Source organism: Candoia aspera, chromosome 3 (genome assembly GCF_035149785.1).
Source record: "Candoia aspera isolate rCanAsp1 chromosome 3, rCanAsp1.hap2, whole genome shotgun sequence".
Classification (NCBI taxonomy): Eukaryota; Metazoa; Chordata; class Lepidosauria; order Squamata; family Boidae; genus Candoia; species Candoia aspera.
Window position 1 is genome coordinate 94,548,519 of NC_086155.1, and position 16,045 is coordinate 94,564,563.

A 16,045-nucleotide genomic window follows, 5' to 3' on the forward strand; every position below is an offset into this window, starting at 1 on the left:
ATAATTTAATTTAACCAAACTTAGTACTGCCTGGAGGACATCGTCTGCTTATGAAGGCAGGCATTTTGAACACATGCTCTAATACTATTAAAAGGATATTCAGAAGATAAATGAACATTTTAGTTTAAAGTAGTTTGCATAAGCAATTTTATTGTATGATCACAATAGTATAAAGTTATAACTTGTTGCAAAAATAGACTATTGCAGATCAAAACCACTATTTATTTCATTGTTCCATATTTTCCACATGCTGCTTCCATGCATTTGTTTTTGTCTCCTCCCCTGTGACAACTGCTCGGGTTTGGGGGAGGGGTCACATTACAAAAATGCCAGATCAGCTTAAGCTTCTTTTATGTACTAGTAGATGCAAAGTAATAGAATCTTTGTATCTTTTAGAAAGAACATATAAAGGCCTTTCATTTTTCCCATTCTGGGAAGTTTTTTGTAGTATTAATGCAAATGATCTGGTCTTTTGAACTCTACATTAGCTAGATGCAGTGTAATAGATTATTTCATGAATAAACCAACAAATGAAAAATAGAAACAAAGCACTTCTACTCCAGATGAATTTGTTGAATTAACTTGCAAAAGTAAGATTATTTGGGGATTTCTGTTCAGCTCAAGACTGTTGAGTTAGGAGATGCTATGGAGTTCTTTTCTGTCCTCCATTCTATTAAAATATAAAAGAAGATGCCAAAGAAGAGCATCAGGGGTTTAAAGTCAGGTGTCATCAGTGTGATGATAATACCCAATTTTTTCAGTGCAACACCACTGCTGATATTAAACTGCAGTATAGATGTTTTAATAAGCTGCATCACAGCCAATAAAACAATGCTATTTGACAAGATGGTGTCTGTATGGATTAGTGGTTCCTATTTTGGGGAACTGGGCAAGCAAACTGCACTGAAATGGATATATTCTTTCTCTGAGGGAGTGTATTTTCAGTGTACTGCTGGATTCATTGCCAGTTACAGCTCTAGTGCTTTAATAATTTTGGACAGTTTGGGCTTGCCTACTGATTAAAAATAAAGGAGCATACATTACTATGGGAAGACTATCCTTTGTTTTTAATTGCTAGGTAGCCCAAACTGACCAAATTTATCTCAGTTTTGCAGGAACTGCAGTCACTCTCAGTAGCTTCTGATCTGAGTTCAAGGTATTCATGGTGGCTTTAAAACAGCTGGGGACCTTGATATTTAAAGGACAGCCTCTGTTGTATCACCTACCTAAATATTAAATATAAAAATTTGATGAGGGGGCTTTCCTCCACCTTCCACTATTGGGAGAAGTGCAAATGTGAGAGAGGACTTCTCTGTTTGGTTTGTGGAACTCTCTTCTCTCAAAAGCCTGGCTGAGGCATGCATTTGTTTTCTTTTAACATCACATTGAGACCTGACAATTTACCTAAGCCTGTTGGTAGTTTAGCATTTTGTTACTTGTTTTATCTGTTCTTCATGTACTAGTAAGTACTTTCATGCTGATTTGTTGGGTTTTAACTCCACCCTGAGTTCTTTTGATCCAGGGCAGATTAAAAACATTTTACTAAGCAAATAATGAAATTGCAAAGATGTAGGAGATATAAAATAATAATTAATAGATGGAGATGATTCAGTTGGTTTCCTCTGAACATGTACTTAATGAGAGAGATGGATAAGCAAGCATATAATACTGCATGCATAATAAGAAAAAATATTGGGAGAGGACTGCAACTTCCATTTGGTAAAGCTCACACTTTGAAGTATTCATGCCCTTCAGTATATGCCCTCAGGTTTGCAACACTCTGCAAGATAGTCTTGTGTTATTCCTTATTTTATAGCTGGAATGATAGCTAGGTTTTGAACCAGATTTTTTCCAGCTCACAGAACAGTTTTCGTGCACTCTAATATTTGGATCTGGCAGATATGCTCACTCTCAGTTCTTTATTTTTCCCGTATCTGTTGTATTTCTTTTTCCCTTAATTTCAGTGCACCAATGCCTTATCTGATTGGAGTCCACTTCAGTTTAATGGAGGTGAGTAACTTTACTCTTCGTACTTGGCTACATGTTAAGGTTGCATTCTGTGTAAATATTTTGAAAGCTGGGTGTACCATACTATTCCGGAAAAGGCTTCAGTATTCAAAAAATGAAACTTACCAGTGGAAAACAATAATTCTATGGGAAATTGGATGGGTAGGGGAAAAAAAGAAGCAAGTTTGTTAACCTTAGATTCCTTAGACAACCTCCATTTTATTTGAGATTCTCTGTAGTTGAGAAACAGAATGGGAGAACTTCCCATCTTCATTAGCTACAGTGGAGGAGAACAATAAGTTCCCTTCATGTGAGCCTTGAAGCAGTCTTAAATATATCAGCATCAAAATGGAATGCTGAACATTCTCACAAGCTATTCTGGCAGCATGCCCTTTAATGATATCTAGACTTCTGTATTGAGGGGGATAGAACTATTGAGTGAGGAGGAACCAGGCAGGATCACCTGCTTGTTTCAAATATGCTTGTAGTTGTTTGAGAAGCTCAGACTGAATGAGAATTATTAAAGGAAAGAAAATGGCCAGGAATCTCTATAAGAAAAGTAACCCTCCCCTCAGTATATCCATTATCTGATTGGCCACTTCATCCAGCATAGAAGGTGCTCAGAACTGGCACTAAAAAGACTTCTCTAGATTATTTGCTTGATCTAGGATCACACTGCCTGAGTTTAAAAGACTGAGCAGCTCTAGAAAGCCTGTCCAGCAGTATCAGGGAACTGCTTCCCTTGTATCACTGGGGACATGTTATACACATTGAATGTACACAATCATGTGAGAATATATTATGTCATCTATTTCTTATTGTTATTCAGGCCTGTAAGCCTCTGCCTGCTGTGTTTTGTCAGTTCATGCTTGCATTAGTCAAAAAAAGGAAGGCTGTAAGGAGTCTCCTGCCGAATCAGATCAAATGTCCATTTGTGTCAAGCATCTCATTTCTCACAGTGCCTAGGCAAATATTGCCACAAAATCCACGAAGAAAGTACCCCGATATGTTTTATTCAGTGACAGAAGAATCCTGAACAAGGAGATCTTATTCGGCTACTGTGGTAAATAGGTGTTGATAGGTCTATCCTCAATGGCTTCTGCTTTTGAAGCCACCTCAGCTAGTGTCTATCACCATCTTAGTAAATTTCATTAATTAATGATGTGTTATATAAGGAAGTTCTTAGAACACAATGCTGCCATGGAAATATTGGCTTATTTCTTTGTGACCTAGATTACGGCATCTCTAGTTTGTTTGCTTGTTTGTTTATAATTTAGATTTGTAAGTTGAGCACATGATTATTTTTGCATTAAAATAAGGAAGAGAAGCACTCAGATACTTGCACTGATATTTTCCCCTATCCAGAAAGTCAAAAGTAAATCACTGGAGGATGTGGTGATGCTAAATGTTGACACAAACACATTGGAAACACCATTTAATGACCTGAGCAATCTACCAAGTGAAGTGGTAAGTCTAAGTTGATTTTATCCTCTTGGTTGTTTGAATTACTCCTTTTCCCTGCTATACTAAGTAGAAAAAAAAGTACCTCCCCCACAGCATTACGCCATCAACTATAGATTTCCTATTAAATAGTGTCTTGTTTTTTATTTATTTTTTTTACTTGCTTTTGACAGTTGAGGAAATGTTGAGTGGAGCATCATACTTCTTATTGTAAAAGAAAAGGGGAGATCATAATTATAAAGCTAGCTGCATTCATTAGGCATAGCAGCTTTAAACGTAAGACTCTCTTCATCTCATCTTAATCATTATATTACAAAGTAGGCATTTCTGTCTGCCTAGTGGCATATCTTGCAAAGGGAAAAAAAGGAGTTTTTGAAGGCAAAAAGAAGAAGGGGGCCAATTATCGGCTTCTGGTTCTCTGCCACCTGCCAGCACTTCTCCTTTTAATTAATGATCTGATGACATTGGTCAATATAATAAGACATGCTTGTAGAGTGGGGTCAGAAAATGCATACTTTGATCTCCTTCAACTTTCTGAAACATTTATTTGTTTTGTCTAAATTATTTCAGTTTTATTTTAATCTCTTCCTTCCTGCTGAGGATGGCATGAATTGAAAACCGTACTCTGTTTGTCATTTGCTTTGGCAGAGCAAAGATGCCTTACTTATAATTCTATTTGTAAATTAAACTCCAAACCCTGTGTGTCATAAAAGACATTGGATCCTTTTGAAAATGACGAAAACTGTCTTTTGTCTGTAAAGGAAGATAAATTAAGTGCCACTCTTGGACTTTGATCTCATGAAGATTTTTTTCCTGGATGCTTATAATAGAACATACTGTACAGTTCATGTCAAATAGAGATCCCCAGAATAGCATTTCACTTTCTCTTAGTCTTCTGCAACATTGTTCTGATAAAGAACTCTTTTCCCTATCACATTTTGTTTATTTTTGAGACAGAATTCAGTAGATGTTGATGATACCAAATGGTTCAAAGTAAGACTGAAATAATATTACATTATTTCTCAAGTGAAATATATATACATGTGAGCACATACACAAACACATTCGTATATACTTGTATAGACCACTCAAGACAATATGACAGCAACCTTATTTCTGTTTATAGTAATTTTAATATCTAAGTTGTTTTATCTATTACATTAAGACATTTATTCTTATGCATTATTTAAAATATATAACAAAAACATAATATTCAGATTAATGTTTTACTACTTTGCTTTGGAAAAGGAAATAATAAACATGGGTAATACGTAGCTGATTATATGATGCACTTTTAAAACCATTTTTGATATTATAATTAACATCTAGAAGTTGTTATATCAGAACAAATTTAAATCCCCAAATATTATGCATTTGTTAATTGAAATATATATATTTTGATCTTGCACTAAGAAGAAATGGTCATTTATATATATCCCATATAAATTAATATAAATAAATTAAACCATAGAGCTATAGTTTAGTAGTTTCCAAGCATACAGAGTTCTGAGCACAAAAGGGATTTCTCTATTTTTATACACATGATGGGTGAAGAGGCTCACATTTTTGCATAAACCTACTAGTGATTATCCAAGTTTGCTGCATTTCTATTTTGGATACTTCCGTTTTTGTAAAAGACAATGTGATTTGACAGATTTCCTAAATATATTTAGTAGAAAATATATTTGACCTTTTAATATTTTTACTAAGCAAGACTGGACTAAATAGAATGCCAATTCAAAGATTTCTGATACTTTTACCTTGGACCTGGAGGAACCAGCTCATATATTAATTTTGGTTGGTGTAGAATCTTGTGCATGAAAAGAAAACCTCACTGAATTAGGGTAAATTGTTAGTGAAAACATACTGATCTATTTAGGAATTCATTGTATATGCAATCCTACAAATGTCTTATATTAATTAGGGTTTCTCTTTCATGGAATAGGCAGTGGGCCTTTTACAAAAATGAATGTTTCATGTAAAATATTAACATAAAACAATATATTATTTGTATACACTATAAAGTTTTATTTTTCCCTTCTGGTAAAACATGCTATAGTTGATTTGTTTTACCAGATGTTTAACTGTCCTGATTGCTTTCGTTCTAACAAGACTTTTTTGTAGATCTCAATTGTTAATTAAAAATGCATATAAGCATAGATTGAAAGTGAGCTGCTATATCTTCTCTGCAATTTTGTTAGTTTATAGACCAAGAAAAGCTGATACTGCATTATAAATACTATGTACATATATCAATGTTTACTGTATTTGGCAACAGTTTTGATGGTGGGTTTAACAATATTAAACAATAATAAGCAAGACTGAGAAAAAATATCAAATATAAATACTTACGTAATTATTTAATGTACAATAGATGAAAATATGTGAACATATGTATAAGTTCACAATAAGTTCTTTTCCATATGTACATCATATCTCATATGTCTTAGGTCTGTTGTATATAATCTACTGTGCTTTATATCTATTAATACATTACAAGAGATAAAATAGTGTGTTACTGCGGACAGCTGAAAAAAAACAAGCAGACAAATGAAGCTTTATTTTATATACTGCCGGCATCAAAAATGAATTCAGAATCATTCCTAAATTCCTGAATGCCTTTCATAAGTCATCTTTGTATAACCAGAAAGACTTAAATTATTATATGATATTTATTCCTATTGTTACAGTATTTAACAATCCAGGATTTTTAAATTTGTAATACAGTGCTGTTTCCTGTTACAACATCTAATTTATTGAGAATGGCTTTTTTTTTATGTTCAGAAAAAGTTAGCAGTTGAAATCTGAAAAACATTACTGTTTGGCATGGTCTAATCAACAGTTCAGTATAATTACCTGAAACTTAACAGGCCTTTTTAACTCATTCACCAAAACATTTAATTTATACTTTCAGGCTTTATGACTTTCTATGCATGTGAACTCTATTAGTTTGTTAGATTGACTAGTGGTCTTAACTATTCAAAGGTCAGTGGTCACAGTTGTCCTGAATTACCTGTCTTTTTTTGTTTCATGTGGACCCTTTGCTTCATGGTGTGTTGTAATCTTAATGGCTTCATTCCAATATTTACACATAATAGTTTAGATTTATTGGCTATTAATAATACTACCATGCCAGTAGCAGTTCCGCTACTCCTAAGGTATTCAAAATTGGAAAAATAAATCAACATAAGGCTTTTCAGGAATCCTTTGTTTCTCTTTCTCTTTTCTTGTCTTCTGCCAGGTATACTTAGCTTTTATAATTCATTATTTCACTGTGTATTTGTCACATGCTTTAGAGACCAAGCTGTCTCCCTTACATAAATAGTGGCTCCCTTAGAAACAGAGGTTTAGTTCAATTTAGTAATTCAGTTTTGTTTTTCTTATTCTCAGATTGGAATTTGTAGTGAAAATCAGGAAAGCAGTCAGGAAAAGCTCCCATTGGGTTAATGTTTTATCCTTAAATTAGCCTCCTTAGCCTAATATCCTCTAGATGTGTTATAATTGTAACTCTCAAAATTCTTTGTCAGTGTGGTGAGCTTGCTAGAGGATATTGATATAATAGGGCATATTGCAGATAAAACTCAGCAATCTGGCAGATTCTACTTTAGTAATGATTAAGACGTGGGATCTGCAACTGGTGTTTTTTTTTTTTTTTACCTGAGGGAAAATGACAGAATGGGAGTATTGCTGTCTGTAAATGTTTGGGCTACTGGGCACATTAGGAGAGCATGTTGTTTCATCATGTAATGCTATGGCAAGTGTGGCGAGTCATAAAATGCCTGTCTTTTTGTTCCTACTACCTCTTCCAGCCCTGTCTTTGTCTTCCTTTTTCCCATTTCTGGATAACTTTTCTGTGGCACATTTCTGAAATAAGCATTACTTTGCAAACCCTGCCCCCTCAACCCTTTTTCTTTTCTAAACATGGGGTGAAGCTGGCCCTATTGCTTGGTATTTTATGTTATAGATGCTGATTTCCCATTTGATTAAAAAATGATGAATCAGAGAGGGTGGTACATGCCAAGGGAAGAAGTAGTGGGCATGTTGGGGCTTCTGGCCTTCAGGTTGTCCACTCTTTCCTCTGTGAGACTTCTGAGATGGTTAGATCCTAGAAAGCTTGGCCAGGGGAAGTGAAGCTGCAACCAAAGCATATGGTTGTCCTGATTATATTGTACAGTATTATACTATAAGGTGGGACTTTTTGCTTTTAATGTCTGTGGCCTAATTTTTGAAGACCTGCTCTTCCACCAGCTATGTAGGAGTTTTTTGGGGGGAGGAGGGTGGAGGACCTTGTTTTTTGTACAGGGCCGTGTTTTTACTTCAGAGTAGAAGAGAGGGGTAGGTGGGGAAGAAACTTCGTGAATTTGGGTAAATCAATTTTTTTTACTGGTAACCTTTTTGTAAATGTGCAAGCTCTTTCATAATCATTCTATGTCCTGACAAGCAGGAACCACTCCGAGACAAATAAGTCTCTAGTGTTTTATTACTGCTACAGTAGACAGAAAATCCTACCAAACTGAAGAAGCGTGAGAAAACCTGTACAGATAAACCCCAAAAGTCAAGGCGGGTCTGTTCTGTGTCTCTTTGAATGACAGCTCAAATTCTCTCTACTATGCATGTGTTTTCCCCCCTGGATAGGGGCCACCTCCTGCTCACCATCAGTGCTCATGACATTCTATGTGAGCAACAGGCTCTCAGCACTTCAAATACACCTACCATCTTCAAATATCACCCTATCTTTTCCATAAGGTGTTTTGTGTCTAGTATCCATAGTAGCTTAAAGCTAATACCTGGTGTCTTAAATTGAGTACAAAAACTAGTAAGTAACCAATGCATTAAACCTGCATAAATAAACTTCCTTGGGAGGGAGATGAGCGGTGATAAAATTGGATAGATGGATGGATGGATAGATAGATAATGTCATGTTACCCATTTCAATGTGCTGTTAACATTGTAACGTTTCACATGTCATCTTCTGTTCCGTGTTCCTTCACCCGGATTTTTCCATTCCCTCGCCCTCCGTTGTTTTGAGGGCTTGGAATGTATGTTTGGGTTTGCGCTCCTGCTCAAGGTTACTTTCCCAGGCGCGTCTAACGGCTCCTAGCACCTGGGAGGGGGAGCGCCCTGACGAGGGATGGGGCGGAACTTGCTCACAGGCAAGGCTTTTAAGTTTGTATTTGGCGCGCTTTTGCTCATTCTCAGCTTTCTCTGTATTTGCATACTATTCCTTTAATAAATCAGTTATCTTTAAGCCCGAGCTTGTGAGACTGAGTATTTGGGATTAGGCAACCGTTACATAAAGCTGAGAATCATTTCAACCATTTTCCGCTAGCCCCATCCAATCGCTGGATAAGAGGGAACGCTAGCGATGACCGAACATCAGCTTCGCGCAAGTGATGGGAGCGAGGAAGAGCGGGAGGCGGCAAGGATCTGGCCAGCTCTAACCTCGAGAGCGCAAAGAGCAGCACGTCGGGAGATGCGGGATGCCCAATTAGATGAATTGCTGATATCCATGCAGGAGAGCCTCAGGAGTGAACATAAAATTGTAATGGAAAGAGCACCGGGGAGGGGGTCTCCACAACTATCCTGGGAGCCCGAAATTCCCCTGTCACCGAGGGTGGTGGTAACCAACCAACCCCTGGAAGAACCGGTCACTCCTGCTCGTATGAGGGCGTTGGAGGACAAAATGGATCTAATAGTGACAATCCTTAAGGATCTCCCCAGAGATGCAGAGCCCACCCCGGAGGATTGGGAGGAAGAGCCGTCACTGTACCCCAGGCATAGCACCCTGCCATCCAGGGGGAGAAGCAAGACTCGATCAGCCCGTCAGGCGGGGGGGCGAGAGGCAAGACCTCCTAGGGATCGGCCACCCATGGGGGCTCGGCGTACGCTGACATTCGCGGAACCGCCACAGCCAGCTGAGCCGGCAAGAAACTTCCCACCATTTGGGGTGAAGTTCGATGGGGATCCCACTACGCTCTCCTTCTTTATCACTAATGCCAAGCATTATATGGAAGATTGGGGCCGGAACTTTCGGTCAGAACATGGCAAAATCAATTTCATTGCCAACAAACTGAGAGGAAGGGCAGCTGATTGGTATGTACAACTGTGCCAGGCTGAGGCAACTGAGTTAGAGGACTTCGATGACTTTTTGTGGGCACTTAAACAGCATTTCGAAGACCCTCTAGCCCAAGAAACAGCTAAAAACGCCCTGAGGAAACTCTACCAAGGGTCCCTCTCAGTTGCCAATTATGCGCTGGAATTTAAAGCTTTGTCAGGGAAAGTAGAAGACTGGTCTGAGCCAACTTTAATTGAAATGTTTAAGCAGGGGCTAGAACCAGAAATCCTTCGCTGGGCACTAGGAAGAGATGATCCTAAAACGCTGTACGGGTGGATTCAGTTGGCGGGCAGCGCAGAAAATGCCCTGCAAACCTATGCCCATACCAAAGAGCTTATACAATCTCGTCTTGCTAGAGGAGCGCGTACATCTGGGCTTGCCAGCCGCCCCAAACCGAAAACCTGGGAAGAAGAAAGGGAATGATGATTCTCCAAAGGTCAGTGCCTGAAATGTGGGAAAGAAGGGCATCGAGCCACATCGTGCCCCAGACGTCGTCCAGAGGAACGACAGACGAAACCTGCAATAAAGTCGCCTGCGCCTACTCTACCGCGGAAACTGAAAGCGGCTGTCGCAGAACTGGACCCCCCAGAACTACCCTTCGGAGAAGAGGAAGAAGAGTTGCAATTCGAGCAGCCGGCGGGAAAAGCCTACCACCTGCCCTGAAGGGCGCCCTAGGGCAGGTGGAAGAAACCGGGCGTAACCACAATTCGGTGAGTGGAAATTTCCCCACACTGACTGTTAAAGTTAAACTGGGCTCAAAAACCAAAACTGTGGAAGTTTGGGCCATGCTAGACTCGGGCTGCTCCCATTCCCTTATGCACCCTGATGTCGTAGCGGCTCTGGAACTGCCCACGTTTCCTTTGCCAAGACCTATGATCTTCACCCAATTGGATGGAACTATGGCGGGAGGGAAAGCAGTCAATCATTCCACGGGACTGGTAGCCTTGCAGATGGGCTCCCATCAGGAAAAGCTGCCATTTGTTGTAGCTCCAGTGGGGGGCCCTCTGGTTATCTTGGGGATGCCCTGGTTTGTGCAACAAAACCCTTTTATCAACTGGCTACATAGAACTGTGACTTTTGCGGATGGATTTTACAACGTACCCGAAAAGGACCTACTGGAAGACATGGAGGGTGGAGGGGTAGCGTATACTACTGTGCAAACGCTTCAACCTCTTGAGGGATTACCCAATCAGTATCAGGATTTTGCTGAGGTATTTGGGGAAAAGGAAGCAGATCGCTTGCCACCCCACCGAAAAATGAACTGTGCCATTGAATTCTTACCAAACGTAAAATTGCCTCACCCAAAAATATACCCCATGTCTCCCAAAGAGCTCACTACGCTAAGGGAGTTCATTGACAAAAACCTGGCTAGGGGTTTCATTGAGCCTGCTAATTCCCCGGTAGGAGCCCCTGTCCTATTCAGGCCAAAAAAGGATGGGTCATTACGGCTTTGTACCGATTTCCGCGGGCTCAATGCGGTCTCAATATTAAATAAATATCCTTTGCCCCTGATCAAAGATATGTTATCACATCTGGCCAGAGGCAAAATCTTCTCAAAACTGGATTTGAGAGAAGCTTATTTTCGTATTCGCATAAGGGAAGGGGATGAGTGGAAAACAGCATTTAACTGTCCTCTTGGGGCTTTCCAATACAAAGTCTTACCATTTGGTTTATCCGGAGCACCTGGGGTTTTTATGCAACTAATCAATGAGGTCTTGCATGACCACCTATTTAAGGGGGTACTGGTATATTTGGATGATGTATTGATTTATACTGAAACCATGTCAGAACATATCCACTTGGTGCGTCAGGTACTGGCTAAATTGAAAAAAGCAGAGTTGTACGCTAAACTGTCAAAATGTGCCTTTCATCAGTCACAAATTGATTACTTAGGCTATCGAATTTCAGCTAAGGGCATTGAAATGGACCCTGCAAAAGTAGAAGCTATTGTGGCATGGGAGCCTCCCCGTACCAGGAGACAATTACAAAGTTTCCTTGGGTTCGCTAATTTTTATCGGGCATTCGCCCAAAATTTTGCTGAAATTGCCCTCCCCCTTACTGAACTGTTAAAAACCAAAGGACAGGGGGATACGCGACGTTCAAAGAACCCAGGCGCGCTCCTTAAATGGACTCCAGCCTGTCAGCAGGCGTTCGAAGCGCTCAAACAAATCTTTACCACAGAGCCAATTTTACAGCATCCAGACCCCTCTAAACCCTTCGTTGTACAAGTAGATGCTTCTGATTTCTCCATAGGAGCAATCTTGTTACAATCTGACCACTCTGGCGCCTTAAAACCCTGTGCTTACCTCTCTCGCAAATTCACTGAAACTGAGAGGAGATGGCATGTTTGGGAAAAAGAGGCTTTTGCTGTAAAAATGGCTTTGGAAACGTGGCGACACCTATTGGAGGGCACTTCCAACCCTTTTGAAATCTGGACTGATCATAAAAACCTGGAAGCTCTAAGCACCAGTCGAAAACTCAGTCCCAAACAGCTGCGCTGGGCTGAGTTTTTCAGCCGCTTTGACTTCACCCTTAAATTCATACCAGGCAAGAAAAACTTTTTGGCTGATGCACTCTCCCGCAGACCCCAAGATGCTGGCCCAGGGCCAACGGTCCAAGGCACCGTCTGGACCGATAAACAATTAAGTTTGGCAGCGGTGACTCGCAGCCAGACCCGAGCGCAATCAACACAACCTCCAGCCGCTCTGCCTTCCAGCCGCTTGCCGCGCTTGTCAATTCCATCTGATTTGCAACAACAGTTGCTTTTCCACCTTAAAACAGATACTTGGTTACAAACCAATAGAGACAATCTAACTTTCACTGACGATCTCGCCTGGCACAACGATCGCCTTTATGTACCCGATGCTATGCGAAAAACCATACTCCAGCGCTGCCACGATGACAAGCTGGCTGGACATTTTGGCTATTTAAAAACTCTTCACCTTGTTCGCCGACAATTCTGGTGGCCAACCTTACTCAAAGACCTAAAAGCATATGTTACTGCTTGCCCTGTGTGTGCAGCAACAAAGCGCAAAACAGGCAAACCTCAAGGTCTCCTTCAACCCGTCGCCACCCCATCTGTCCCCTGGCAGGACATTTCCATGGACTTTATCGTTGATCTACCCCCTAGTCAACGCAAAACTGTCATTTGGGTGGTCAAAGACTTTTTCTCCAAGCAAGCTCACTTCATCCCATGCGCTTCTATCCCCACCGCACAACAGCTGGCCCGCCTCTTCCTCATCCACGTGTACCGCCTCCACGGTATCCCCGCCCGTTTGGTGAGTGACAGAGGCACACAATTTACATCACAATTCTGGCGGGCATTTTTGAAACTTCTGGGCACCAAACAGTCACTTTCCACCGCGTGGCATCCGGAAACGGACGGATCTACAGAGGCGGTTAACTCTACACTGGAACAATATCTCAGGGCTTTTGTTAACTACCAACAGGATAATTGGGTCGACCTACTCCCATTTGCAGAGGTCGCCTACAACAATGCCGTTCATCAAAGCACTGGTCAAGTTCCTTTTAAAACAGTTTTTGGGCGAGATTTTGTTCCTATTCCTGAACTTCCCCATCCACAACCGCTGCCAGCTTCCCTTACTGACTGGGCTGACTCTCTCAAGCACTCATGGCTTAATATTCAACAAGCTCTCCTCCATGCCCAGGCTACTTATAAACGCCATGCCGATGCAAAGCGTTCCCCAGAGCCATCTTTTACTGTCGGAGATAAAGTCTACTTATCAACTAAGTTTCTCAAATCCCCACAGCCCTCCAAGAAACTTGGCCCTAAGTTCGTGGGACCTTTTCCAATTATCGCCCAAATTAACCCTGTTACGTTTAAACTTGCTTTGCCTCACAACCTTAAACGTTTACATCCTGTTTTCCATTGTAGTTTACTCAAGCCCTACCTGCCGTCGGACCGCTGGCATCCCCAACCCATTCTGCCACCTCCGCTCATGATTGACAACCAGCAACACTTCGAGGTGACATCCATCCTGGACTCCCGACGCCAGCGCTCCACTTTGCAATACCTCGTCCGCTGGAAACATTTCCCTCATCCTGAATGGGTTGCTGCTCCAGACGTGCTTTCCCCTCGTTTGGTAGCCCAATTTCACTCTGCCTATCCTGACAAACCTGCTCCATAGCCTTCATTTGGGGGGGGCAATATGTCATGTTACCCATTTCAATGTGCTGTTAACATTGTAACGTTTCACATGTCATCTTCTGTTCCGTGTTCCTTCACCCGGATTTTTCCATTCCCTCGCCCTCCGTTGTTTTGAGGGCTTGGAATGTATGTTTGGGTTTGCGCTCCTGCTCAAGGTTACTTTCCCAGGCGCGTCTAACGGCTCCTAGCACCTGGGAGGGGGAGCGCCCTGACGAGGGATGGGGCGGAACTTGCTCACAGGCAAGGCTTTTAAGTTTGTATTTGGCGCGCTTTTGCTCATTCTCAGCTTTCTCTGTATTTGCATACTATTCCTTTAATAAATCAGTTATCTTTAAGCCCGAGCTTGTGAGACTGAGTATTTGGGATTAGGCAACCGTTACAGATAAATAAATAAATATAATGCATTTTCCATGGCCAGAGCATAGCAGCAACTGGCCTATATAGTTATGCACCAGCCAAACCTATGGAATGATCAAAGGTAGCACTACATAGAGCATATTATAATAACTATTCTAAAGCCTGACAAGCATAAATAATGGTGGCTAATTCTGATATATTTAAGATGATTTCCATTTTATTAGACAAATGTTTCTAGACGATTTTGATTATTGCTGCCATTTCTTTCTTCAGGAGCAAGGTAAGAGTTCATAAATGAATTCCTGCTCCTTTTGAAGGAATGTGATCCTGTGAGGAACAGTCAGTCCAAACATCCTTTGGACAGAAGTCTGTGTTTTCATAATAATGCTGTTCTTTGGTTGTTTTATCAGTATTTCACCAAAATCTTTCAGGTTTGGTATCCCATTATAAACTTGTTTCTAGATAAACAGATGGTGGATACTGAAATGTGCCAAGGTCAAAAGACCTGGTTGTTTTCCATTTAATAAGCAAAAAATGTTCAGAGTCTTAAAATATACATTTAAGTAGTGGTGAAGGGGTAGGGATTTATTTGGAAGTTTCCTGTCTTTTTTTCTTGCCAGTGCTGTCTGATAGTCAACATTTATTGCTCTCTTATTATGGTTATATACTATAAGAGCATTATCTAAAGTTCTTTAATAAATAAAATATTAATAAAGAGTAATGTTTAAATTATTTATTTAATTTAAGAATAATTTGTTAGTTGAGTTGTATTGGTATGCCGAACTAATGTCATAGAAAAGATAAGGGTTTTTACTGACTGAAGCCACAATCATTATTTGGTTAAGATTTCGTTATCTGAGAGGAAATGAAGTTAGATTTGTTACAGCTATAAAATATATTACTACTATGCTGACTATATTACTTACTTCTGTGCTAGCAACTTTTCCACCTGCCCATATCTTTCAATTTTCAGTTCTTTTCCATTTTCTTTCCTTTTTCCTTGCTTTTTTATTAGTCTTCTTTCATTGAAAAAAAATACAACTTATTTAATGCGCAAATACATATTTTAGTCCTCTATTGCTAATATATCTTCCTTTTACCTTCAAAGAGGTATAATGCAATTAGAAATAGTACAAATTATCAAAAGTTTATTCTTGAAGATATATATATATATATATATATATATAATAATAATAATACATAAACTTGTACGATAGAAGTAGTCATATTTAATACTATATATTGAATTTATCTTATTCATTTATTTAAATATTCATATGTTACCTTCCAGGGCATAGCACTTTAAACATTGTATTTTGAAAAATGTAAGTAATACATTCCAGTAACAAAATTTAAAAAGCTTTGTCAGTACTGCAATTAATTTCAGATCTTCATTGCCAGGCACACACCACCATGATTATCTATCAATAACTACTTTTTCGGACTCTCATTGTTTATCTTTGCCATCAGTAACAGTATCTAGCTGCCCTGCCTTCTGTCAAGCTTTTTTTCAATTGTTTTCCATTTTTCCAAACATCAAAGTTTTCTACAGTGATTCTGTCATTGGCATTTTATGTCCAATGCTTTAGCTTCATTATTAGTGTTTCCAGTGAGCAGTCTGGTTCACTTCACCTGGTATCTGTTCTTCTTGTGGTCCAAGATATTTTCAGCAGTTTTTTTTTCCAACACCATATTTCAAAGGCATAAATTTTTCTTCATTCAACTGGTGATCCAGTTTTCACAGCTGTATATTACAGCTCAGAAAATCATGTCCTTAACCTTATCTTTGTATTCCGTGTGATGTCTCTGCAGTTTAATATGTTGTCATAGTCTTTTTCCCAAGTAGCAGATATTCTTTATTTCATTACCACAATCATCATCCTGCTAAATACTTGAGCCCAGAAAAATAAGTTTCTTACTATTTCAGCATCTTCACT

At 39.7% G+C, this 16,045-nt stretch overlaps 1 protein-coding gene across 1 annotated transcript in view; it reads left to right on the forward strand.

Annotated features, from left to right (window-relative positions):
- Window positions 1–16,045, forward strand: part of DENND1B (DENN domain containing 1B) — a 200,761-nt gene that overhangs the window by 135,931 nt on the left and 48,785 nt on the right. The window contains exons 11-12 of the mRNA XM_063298387.1: window positions 1,965–2,010; window positions 3,373–3,474. Of these exons, the coding sequence (XP_063154457.1) occupies window positions 1,965–2,010; window positions 3,373–3,474 (148 nt within the window). The remainder of the gene's footprint in view (window positions 1–1,964; window positions 2,011–3,372; window positions 3,475–16,045) is intronic.